General features: G+C 45.3%; 1 protein-coding gene across 1 annotated transcript in view; it reads left to right on the forward strand.

Moving 5' to 3' along the window:
* Positions 1 to 5,082: 5,082 nt before the first annotated feature.
* Positions 5,083 to 12,072, forward strand: part of RAB4A (RAB4A, member RAS oncogene family) — a 105,258-nt gene continuing 98,268 nt past the window's right edge. The window contains exons 1-3 of the mRNA XM_010833960.1: positions 5,083 to 5,209; positions 8,466 to 8,527; positions 8,790 to 8,908. Coding sequence (XP_010832262.1) covers positions 5,083 to 5,209; positions 8,466 to 8,527; positions 8,790 to 8,908 — 308 coding nt within the window. The remainder of the gene's footprint in view (positions 5,210 to 8,465; positions 8,528 to 8,789; positions 8,909 to 12,072) is intronic.

Genomic DNA, 12,072 nt, shown 5'->3' on the forward strand with positions numbered 1-12,072 from the left:
TTAGGACATGTTTCCCAAATACTAGTAGCTCAACAGACCAAAAACGTGAACAAAAATGCACCACATGCTTCAACCATCAGTGGAATTTCAAAATACTTAGCAGTGAACTAACAATGACAACACTGCATATCAAAATCTGGAGGCTTTCAGCACGGACTGTTTCATATATAGGTTCCGTCAAATTGTCTTTTTTTTCAGTGTGTTAAAATTTATATAAACATACCAAACCAAACACATCACCCACAACATTAAGTTTTTAGTAGCTATTAAAATACATACTCAGATTATTTCATCATACACATGTATCATATTTTACTTAGTTTAGAATATTGAAGGACTTCCCTGGTGGTCCATTGGCTAAAATTTTGCACTACCAATGCAGGTGGCCCAGGTTAAATCCCTGGTCAGGGAACCAGATTCCAGATGCTGCAACTAAGACCCAGCACATCCAAATTATTTAAAAATAAATATTTTTTTAATATAGTTTTAAATTTTTTATTATTTCAAACTATGCTGAAATCAATAATCTTTTGCATATATCTTAGTATTTATGCAAGAGCAATTCTATTTCAAGGTAAAAAGTGTACTCTCTTTTTTAAAGGATATGCCTATTACATATTAATTATCAAAATTAATTTAAAAATTAATTGATGCTACAAAATTTATACTCCCACAAAGATTGTATTAGAAACTCACTGACTATTCTCCATTCATCAAGTGATATAGCTAGATATTTAGCCAACCTATAAGGCTGAAAATTCTGTCTCAACTTGCAACACTGAGATGATTACATTGCTTTCCTCCTACAACCTATTATGTAGGTACTGTGTTAAAAGATTTTCTAACTTGAAATAATACCTGTATTCCTGAAAGCTCTGTCAAATTTCCAAGGAATAGATATTAAGTTTCATTCAGTTCAGTTCAGTCACTCAGTCATGTCCAACTCCTTGAGACCCCATGGACTGCAGCACGCCAGGCCTCCCTGTCCATCACCAACTTCCAGAGTTTACTCAAACTCATGTCCACTGAGTCAGTGATGCCATCCAACCATCTCATCCTCTGTTGTCCCCTTCTCCTCCCACCTTCAATATTTCCTAGCATCAGGGTCTTTTCAAATGAGTCAGTTCTTCAAATCAGGTGGACAAAGTATTGGAGTTTCAGCTTCAGCATCAGTCCTTTCAATAAATTTTCAGGACTGACTTTCTTTAGGATGGACTGGTTGGCTCTCCTTGCAGTCCAAGGGACTCTCACGAGTCTTGTCCAACATCACACTTCAAAACCATCAATTCTTTGGCGCTCAGCTTTCTTTATAGTCCAACTCTCACATCCATACATGACTACTGGAAAAACCATAGCTTTGACTAGACAGATCTTTGTTGGCAAAGTAATGTCTCTGCTTTTTAATATGCTGTCTAGGTTGGTCATAACTTTTCTTCCAAGGAGCAAGTGTCTTTTAATTTCATGGCTACAGTCACCAGCTGCAGTGATTTTGGAGCCTCCCAAAATAAAGTCTCTCACTGTTCTCATTGTTTCCCCATCTATTTCCCATGAAGTGATGGGACCGGATGCCATGATCTTAGTTTCCTGAATGTTGAGCTTTAAGCCAACTTTTTCACTCTCACTTTCATCAAGAGGCTTTTTAGTTTGTCTTCACTTTCTACCATAAGGGTGGTGTCATCTGCATATCTGAAGTTATTGATATTTCTCCCAGCAATCTTGATTCCAGCTTGTGCTTCATCCAGCCCAGCGTTTCTCATGATGTACTCTGCATATAAGTTAAATAAGCAGGGTGACAATATACAGCCCTGACATATTCCTTTCCCTGTTTGGAACGTCTGTTGTTCCACGTCCAGTTCTAACTGTTGCTTCCTGAACTGAATAGAGATTTCTCAGGAGGCAGGTCAGATGGTCCAGTATTCCCGTCTCTTTAAGAATTTTCCAAGAAATTATGAAACAAGTTATGTTTCATAATTTGACTCTAAAACAGTATTAAGAAAAATTATGACTAAGTAGGACTCATCTCAGGAAGGCAATCATGACTCAATGTCAAAAAAAAATCTTCAGTGTAGATTTAACGTTATTAGAATAAAGGAGATAGTTCTATCATCTGTTTTCACAGAACACACTTAGTAATGTTCAAAACCTATTTTTAACTGGGAGCAGGGGGAAGCTCTTAACAAACAGAAAAAAGCTGCAACTAGAAAGGAAATGCTTTAACTTAGAAAAAGTGATACACAGAACACATACAAGGAGTGTTATAGGGAGTGGTTGCCTATGAAGGGGGAAAAGGAGGAGTGAAAGAGGCCTATAAAAGGAATTAATAATGAAAATTAGAAACTAGAGTGGCATCTTCCACAGACCATGGTGATATTGTGGCCTGAGCCAAGAATTGGCTATATCTGGGGTTTAAAAAGTCCCAAACTATGAAACACAATTGGGCCTAATCATTTGTTTTACACAATGGATTCATCTATCATAAGGTTCATTCATCTATCAGAAGCCTGTGGGCTTCTCTTATCTCTTTAGACTATTTTGTCTAAAAAATTAGATTTCCAATAAAACCATTAAATAATTCATCTGTTGAATAGGGCTATGCCCACAGGCCTCTGGGGAGGTTTGGGTTTTTCTTTTTGAAAAGCAAATATGTATCAAATGTGTTTGCTGTCTTTGTCTTAAAAAGATACTTTAAAATACCTGTAGAGCAGATGGTCTCCAAAGAAGGTACATGTGCCTCAGAATGAGTCATGCCCATCCACTGGGCGATGGGGATGAAAAGAAATGTTAGAAATTTAATATTTATCTTAGAAAATGAGAAGATTAAACTTCATGATATTTACTCTACAATGGAAGCAGCTGCTTTTCCTTTTCTACATATCAGATGTTGGCTGCACCATGCAGGCCTCCTGAGGGACCCAGGGAGAACTGGGTGGCAGTGGGAGGAGGCAGGCATGTGGGCCTAATTAGATTGTTAATTTTAACTAGATTCACTCTTACAAAATAGCCCCAGAAGATTCCTGCCAGAAGATAGCAGAATGAGGATAAGGTCAACCATGCAACTCCAGCCAATGACCCTCTTACCATCCCTGATACAAACCCTTCATTGGCCACATTAACAAGTAAAAACAGAGACAATCTAATTAGACCTGATGGCAGACCCAGCAAAACATTGAAATAATCAGGAAGCTGATCTGAAGAATGGATTTACAGTCACCCAGTCTCCCTGAAGGATGTATTGTGCTGAGCTATTGGCTAACAATAGCACAAAGCCATCCTGATTAGCAAGACATTTAAAAACTGAGCAAAAATACAGATGCAAGAACATACATCTGCCAGCTCTTCAGCAATGTTTACTGTGAGAAGTGAGGAAATATTTAATGCATTGCCTTAGAGAACCTCAGTGAACTTAATGATAAAATTTTAAAGCCTCTTTCAAGGCTTCTTATTTCACAGAAATAGACTAAAAAAAAAAAAAAAATCACAATATTTGAGAAACACTTGCTTTAGAGTACAGATGTCCTCAAACATGTCTCAGCTTATACTGTGTGTGTGATTCTGTATCAATAATAAAATATATCTTTAAAAATTTTTTTAAGATTTCTTCCTCTGCAATTTTGGGAACAGTCTCAAAAGGCTAAGTGTTAACTGTTCTCTAAATGTTTGCTAGAATTCTCCTCTGATGCTGTCTCATCCTGGACTTTTATTTGTTGAGAATTTTTTTCATTACTGGTTTGATTTCATTACTGATAATTGGTCTGTTGTCATTTTTTATTTTTCCTGTTTCAGTCTGGGAAGATTTTATATTCCTAGGACTTTGTTCATTTCTTCTATATTGTCCTTTTTATTGGCATATAATTGTTAATAATAATCTCTCATGATCTTTTGTATTTAGGTGCTGTTGGTTGTAACTTATTTTTCATTTTTTATTTTATTGATTTGTGCTCCGTCTCTTCTTTTCTTGATGAATCTGGACAAACATTTATCTTTCGTTTATTTTTTCGAAGAACCAGTTTTTAGTTTCATTGAACTTTTCTATTGTTTTCTTAGTCTCTATCTCATTTGTTCTACTCTGACATTATGATTTCTTTCCTTCTGATCTTGAAGGTTTTGGGTTCAAAAAGCCCAAACCAAAATTTTGGATTTTGTTTATTCTTCTTTTTCTCGTCCTTTAAGTGTAAAATTTCAGTTGTTTATTTGAGATTTTTTTTGTTTCCTGATGTAGGCTTGTATGACTGTAAACATCCCTCTTAAAACTGCTTTTGCTGCATCCCATAGATTGTGGATCACTGTGCTTTCACTTTCGTGTGTCCTCAGGTGTGTTTTTATTTCCTTAATGGCCCATTGGTTGTTTGCCTGAGCACCTCCATAGGTACCATATGTGAGTTGATTGGGAACTAACAGGTAGGTCATAAGCAGCTGCGAAGCCAGACAGTCACATTTCAGCCACAATATGCTGCCCCAGCAGAAGACATGGCAGCAGGGCCAGCCCAGGGTGGGCCTGGCAGGCCCCACCCAGCTACCCCCTTGGGAAGCCCAAAGGCTTTAGGAGCATCAGTCCCCTGCATCTCTCAACAGAAAAATATGCTTGCAGGACATTCCTCAGCACCTGTCACCTTCACATGGGCAGAGTGGATGTGAGCCTGGGGATTGGATTCAGTTCCTGAGACAAAGCACAGGAGGTGGCCCTCTGCCTCCTCCTTCCTCAGGGCCGTCCTGGTTCAGCGGGCTTTTGGCAACAAGGGGTTCAGCATCACCATGGGTAACACCTCACCACACAGAATGCAAGGGAGCTTCTATAAAAGGATTTGCTACAAATATTTCTTGAAGAAAATGAGCCAGTAACAAGGGCTTAAAAGTTCACTGGGAATTTAAGAAATGATCTTACAACACCTGAGTGCCAAACCTTCTCAAACCCTTAGTCCAAGGGCCACAGACTATGTCTGTAAAGGGCCAGAGAGTAAATGTGTCAGCTTTGCATGCCATGTGGTCCCTGCAACAACTCAACTCTGCCGTGAAAGCACGGGCAAGAGGTAGGCTGTGTGCCCGTGAAACCATGGCCGTGGGCATGGGCAGGGCCAATGGGAAATGCTGCTGCAGGAGTCCGAGTCTGCTCCAGTCCAGTGCCCTTTTCTTATGGATCTGGAAAGAGATCCTTTTCTTACGGATTCCGAGGAGGATAGCATGGTCAGGTCCCGCAGGAACCGACCTCCAGGTATGGACAGCCTTCAGAAATAGATGGATGCTCGAAGCTTGGTAGAGTATCATTCCGAGAAGCACTGTCTCCCCAACTCCAAGGACAAGCAGTTTTACACCAGCCAGAGGGTTGGGGGTGGGTCCCAGAGACCAGACAACCAGTGAGCCTTTTCCTCCATGATGTAATGCTTCCAATACAGAACTTCATTGGCTACATGACTTAGAACTAACTCACCAAGGTTTACAGGGATGAAATCTGTGGAATCCAGGATTTTCTCTGAACAGGAGGCTGGGTTAAGCCCTGGTTGAACTCAGCTGCTATTTTCTTGTCCTCAGTTGACTTTTGAATTATACACACAGTTTGTGGGATTCTTGGGCTTTCATATATTTTACTTGCATTAACATAAAAAAAAAAACCCTCATTAATAGATTTTCCAAAGCAGTAAATATTCTCTGGAATTAGTGCTCCAAACCCTTCAGAGTCCTGCTGTGATTTTTATTATTCCATTTTATCCATGGAAACAGAGACCCTGGAGCAGAAAAACTTCCCAGTTGCACTGAGTCTAGGGGTGAGGACTCAGCCCCAGATTTTAAAAGCAGAAAGAAAAGGAAGAAGCTACAAGACCGAGAATGGCTCTGGTAGTTTTTCTGGGTTGTTGATCCCCATCTTCCAGCTCCAATCATTCCATTTCCTGTGTGAACATCCACTGTGAGGCTGGCTGCCAGCCAGGGGCCTGTGTGCAAGGCAGTGTGCTGGGAGACGTGGGCCCCAAGACTAGCTGGGCTGGCTCCATTACTGCCACCCTGGGGCCTTGAGCAAGGCCCATGCCTGGAGAATTCTATGGACAGAGGAGTCTGGCAAGCCACAGTCCATTGGGTTGCAAAGAGTCAGATACGACTGAGCAACTCACACACATGCTTGGGTGAGCCTTTTTTTTTTTCACTTTACACTCATGCTGTAAAGTGAGCCTAACAGTGCCTCCCTGGCAGAGAAATTGTCAAGAATCAAGGAGAGCACATGTGTGAGTCCCTGGCACAAATTTGGTGCTCAAAAACAGTAGGCTGGCTTTACATGGTGTCTGTTCCAAGCAGTGAGCTTCAGGAGGCTTGTGGGTTCCGCCGGCGTCCACAAAAGATGTGATGAGGTGACTTCCTGGGCTGTCAGGGCCAGGCACTGGAGCAGCCTCACATAGCACAGAAGCTCTCTTTCCAGGAACATGTGCTTGGCCTTGCCTGTTTGAACCTCCAGTGTCTCCAGGGCAGAGCAGCCCCCCACACACACGCCCACACGGCAGTCACGCTTCCCAGGACGCTGTTGGGGGCACCACGCGTGATCCCCCCAGGAACACAGGACTCCATGAGCCAGGGGCCAGGCACCTGAGCCATCTCCCTGTGCTTTGACCAAATACACTTCTGCAGTTTGGCGTGGCTTTAGATCTGGATATTCAAAGACACACCAGGCAGACGTGGGCCAGACGTGTATCTTTCCTACAGCATGAAGACAAAACCAGGCTGCTGCCTGGAGAGAAGCCATGTTTGAGGCAGATGGGTCCCACTCGAAGCTTCCTGGGAGATGGAGGGGCACTGGCAGGTGGGCGCATGTTTGGGCTGGGGAAGGGGGTCTGGGTTCAAAGACTGGGTTCTACGCCCTTGCCCATCCTCCCTCTAAGCCCTCTGCCCGCCCTGCACCAGCTCATGCAGCCCATGGGAAGAAAAATGCTGTGATCCCAGAATCATCTCAGAAGCAGGAACCCTGCCAGTGTTTGCCCAGGCCACAGGAGGAGAGAGGAGCAAGTGCAGCCTGCCCCCCACCCAGTACCATCGCCGCTTAGGGCCCAGGACATGCACGCCCCACGCCCCCAGGAGCTCAGACCACGAGGATGAGACCACTGTGTGCACCACTCGACATCTGAAAATTCCAAGACGCTGTCTCTAACATGGTGATCTGGATATGGAGGAGCCTCCTTAACTTCCCCTAGTGACACAATTAGTCCCTGCTTTGCTACAAGGCTGTTTCCAATTTACAGTGCAGCTCACACCCCAGCTTTCCCGCATTTGGCACATGTATATCTGACCACCTGCTGCCTCTGACAGTGTGCCTCAGAAGCTCATGACTTAGGAGGCTTCATTGCTCACTTGGAGGAGACACAAAATGACAGAATCAGAGTCCCTCCTCCATCATAAAAGCCGTATGTCACACCCTCCCATTCTGAGCATCTGCATTCATATGGAACCCTGACAACTGGAGACTTTCCCCAGGTTGCCCAAATGGTAAGAGATGGAGCTAGATTTTAGTCTGGCCTGTCTCCCTTCAAACCAGTGTTTTTCTCCTCCGCAGCCACAAATCCAGAGGTGAGGTGTCATTTGCCACTTGACACCAAGTCACCCAGCCCCATGCAGAGTTAGAGCCTGTTCCCCCATCAGGGCTAAGCCACTCTGCCCTCTAGTTCTGCAAGGATGGTGGACAAATTGGCTCCCCTCCTCCCTTCAGCACTGTTGGTGTGTGGGTGGTGGCTGCTGCTGATAAGCACTTCAGTCGTGTCCGACTCTGTGCGACCCCATAGACAGCAGCCCACCAGGCTTCCCCGTCCCTGGGATTCACCAGGCAAGAACACTGGAATGGGTTGCCGTTTCCTTCTCCAATGCATGAAAGTGAAAAGTGAAAGTGAAGTCGCTCAGTCATTTCCGACTCTTAGCGACCCCATGGACTGCAGCCTACCAGGCTCCTCCGTCCATGGGATTTTCCAGGCAAGAATACTGGAGTGGGGTGCCATTGCCTTCTCCGGTGGGTGGTGGCTACACATCCACAAAAGAGAGGCAGCTAGTGAGTCAAGTGGTGGCTAGTGTGTCCCCTCTGAATGAGCCCTGAGATGGCATGACTGCCCACTTCCTTCCCCTACTCCACAGCTTTTGGCTGAACCCCCCTGAGTTCTTCAATTCATCTTCCCTAAGCCTGAGCCCTGGAGAAGGCAATGGCACCCCACTCCAGTACTCTTGCTTGGAAAATCCCATGGACTGAGGAGCCTGGTAGGCTGCAGACCATGGGGTCGCTAAGAGTCGGAAATGACTGAGCGACTTCACTTTCACTTTTCACTTTCATACATTGGAGAAGGAAATGGCAACCCACTCCAGTGTTCTTGCCTGGAGAATCCCAGGGACGGGGGAGCCTGGTGGGCTGCCATCTATGGGGTCGCACAGAGTCGGACACGACTGAAGCAACTTAGCAGCAGCAGCAGCAAGCCTGAGCCCTCTCCCCTCCTGGCCATCTCCCACAGTGTCCAAGTTGGTCAGAGTCTTATACCTACATCTGAAGTCCAGAACTCAAAACCTGGAAGAGGTGAGTGCCTGCTGTCTTCCCCCCAGGCTGAGGAGGAGCAGGCAGACAGGCCAACATCCCCAGGGCCGGGGAAGGGAGGGCCCACAGGTCGGGCCCCAGTAGCAGGACAGATTTCTTCTGGAGGAAATGCCCGCCACCCTCTCTGGGCCCTGAGCGACTCTCCCCTGAACCACATCCTGGAAGGTTTCTGTGGATTCTGGCCAGGGGTCTGAGAGCCTCAAACGGCAAACCCTCACCCCTTTACCAAGTATCTCTTTTGCAGGATGCTGCCTGGGATGCGTCCAGGGCTGGATTTCACACTTTGAGCAGTGAGAATATGCAGATCGCTGAGCACGGTGAATGGAAGTGGGCCGCCCACCACACCTGCAGGTCTGATGAGCTGTGAGTCTCCTCATACATTTGACTGTGACCCTGATCCTCCCTCCAGGCTGAGTGGAGGGTGTTCTTGAAACAGACAAGAGTCTCTGCTGCAGAGAAGCTGTCTACAGTATGAGGTCACTTCTTATTACAGCTTTCCCCAGGGTGGATGCTGCATGCGGCACACAAAAGATCAGCCTTTCCCTTCCCATCATCACAGCATTAATATCAAGCACCCACCTAGTCCTCTACTCTGCCCAGTTAATGAAGTTCTATTCTCAAAGCTTTGGAAAGAAGTTTTAATAAGGATGGTCAGGTCTGGCCAGCAGGCTCTTGTCAAGGGATCCAGGCAGAATTTTTTCCAGTGGAAGGTCTGCAACAATTTATTCCGGTCAGACTGCTACTAAGCCACAGGAGATGTTGCTGCCATCAGGGTATCAGATTGTAAATGACACTCTGATAAAGACATTGTGCTGGATCCTTCACAGTTCTATACACAGAAATTCTAATTTATTCGCCCTCTAGGCTCTCCAGGAACAGGGGTGGATCCTGCTCTCACTCCCACTGTGATGACTGCCCAGTGACTTGCAAATTAAGGTTAGAGCTCAAGAATATCTAAAGATTCCACTGTTTCATCTGTGAGTCCTTTCTAATGACTTTTTATCAAGTAATGCGTGTATGCTAAGTGGCTTCAGTAGGGTCCGACTCTTTGCAACCCCATGAGCTGTAGCCCACCAGGCTCCTCTGTCCAGGCAAGAATTCTCCAGGTGAGAATACTGTACTGGATTGCTATGCCCTCCTCCATGGGATCTTCCCAACCCAGGAATTCAACCCTTCTCTCCTATGGCTCCTTCCTTGCTGGTGGACTCTTTACCACTGAGCCACCTGGGAAGCTCTTCTTAAAAAATAGGACTTTCCAATTGCTTTCCAAATCCCTTGACTGTGACTCAAAGATGAACTCACTCCCTTGCTATTGAGGGAGGAGAGAGGAGGAGGGAAAGCTGGTCCTCCCTCAGCAGTAGAAAGACCGGTCACTTCTGGACCCTGTCAGCTCCTCACTGTGGCTTCTCAAATACCTATTTTAGAGATGAGTGAGAAAAGCCTGGGGAGGCTGAACAACTCCAAGATCAGAAAGAAAGTCAGTGGGTGAATCCAGAAATAAACCCAAGAAGTCCAAGCTCAGGTCAAGGTCCCTCTCTTTCCATCCAGCATGGCTTTGCTCAGAAGACCTGAGTTTGTAAGCATCCTCGGTGACAGGGAGAGACTGGATGGTGCTCAAGGCCAAGGTTCTTGGCAGGAGAGCTCCAGAGACACTTTTCTCTGGTGGTGCAGAGACACACCAAACTCCTGAGAGCTGAGCCCCCTTCCTAACACTACTGCCATTGGGAGGGGTCTGAGGACAGTCTGGGGCCACTCCTCTGAGGCTCAGCATGCCTGCATTCCTCTCCCTGGGGCCCCGAACTCCCACTGGGCAGGACATGGCCTTGGGCAGCTTCCAGATTATCCTTCTTAAAGAAGGGGTCTTTCCAGTGCTTCAAGCTTGTGGTTTGAGGTGAAACAAGTTCACTGGTATAAGCACAGGAAGTGAAGTGAAGACAGGGGCTGTGGCTTCCATCCTCAGCTGAAATTAAACTAGAAACAACGGAGAGTTTTTATAATGAGCCTGGGTCACTTCTCCTTGACCTCGTGCTGCAGGTCTGGCAAGAAACCTGATGGTCAGGAAAATCACCTCTGCTAGTGACAGCCTACTGGATCTAGCGACCTTATCGCCGAACACTAGCTCTCTCACCTGACCTGAGCATCCACCTGACTCCTTTCATGGTGGAGAAGTCACTTAACCTGTCTGGGGTCATCCAGGCAGAGGAAGCCCTGAGGCATTTACTTCTGGAACAAATGCTTCCATCGTGCTTACTGAGTTCCATGTCTCATCTCAGCACTTTATAGGCACTAATTCCTTAAGCCTTAAAAGAATCCTATTGGGCAGGTCCCATTGTTGTCTCCACTTTAAAAGTATGGGGGTTTTCCTGGTGGTCCAATAATTAAGATGCCATGCCACTGCAGGGACACTGGTTCAATCCCTGGTTGGGGAACTATAATCTCACATGCCATGCAGCACGGCCAAAAAACTAAAAATAAAATAAAAAATAAAGATAATAGATCCCTTCTCACCACTCTTTTTCAGTGTTGTGCTGTAAGTCACAGTGCAATAAGAAAAGGAAATAAATGATATAAGATTGAGAAGGAAGAAATAAAGCTGTCTTTGTTCATAGAGGGCATGACTATCCACGTAGAAATCTGAAAGAATCAACAACAATGACAAAAACACTCCTGGAATGAACACACAATTATAACAAGGTTGCAAGATATAAAGTTAATGTACAAAAGTCAAATGTATTTCTAGGTACCAGTTATGAACAAGTGGAATTTGAAACCAAGAGCCTGCACCCCCAAATTGAAATACTTAGATCTAACAAATATAGGTTAAAAATAGGTTAAAATCAAAGTCTTTAGACCTCCAAAACTCCAAAACTATAAAAATTATGGAAAACTAAATCACAGAGAGGTTCATTAACCTGCCTAAGTTCCCACAGCTTATACAGGGGAAGGTTGGATACGAAACTAGGCCATGACGTCTGTGTTATAACCGCCAAGCTACACTGATTTGCTTTTGAGGTTTACTGGTATCTGGGTCTGAGGTACCTACGATTTACACCAATACACTGCTCTCTACTGAATCTGAGATGTTGAGTATGAGAACTGGAAAGGACACTAGGATTCATTGAGCTCCGCTCTCCCACTTGACAGATGGGGATGCGAGGCCTCAGGAAGGGACTTCCTAAGCCTCAGATCAATCGTGGGCCTGGAGGAGCACACATACTCTCAGAGTGCCTGTAGTGGTAACTAGGCCCTCGAATCGCCTAGGGCGGGCTTGGCCAGATTGTCTGAACCACAGACCCTGAAATCTCAAAGGCTCTACTACTTGGTAGATCACACTACTTGGTCTAGTGTGGTGTGACCTGGGCTGGACACAGTGTGGAGCTCCTCCATGCAGGGAGCACACTGCTCCCAGGATTCACATGCCTGTAATATCTCGACCCATGAACCTGTTATTCCAAAGTCAAGGAAAGGGCCTGGAAATGGCCTTCATCCCTTCTGCCTACATCTGATTGGTCAGAACCCAATCATGT

This window comes from Bison bison, unplaced genomic scaffold (genome assembly GCF_000754665.1).
Source record: "Bison bison bison isolate TAMUID 2011002044 unplaced genomic scaffold, Bison_UMD1.0 scf7180017863977, whole genome shotgun sequence".
NCBI lineage: Eukaryota > Metazoa > Chordata > Mammalia > Artiodactyla > Bovidae > Bison > Bison bison.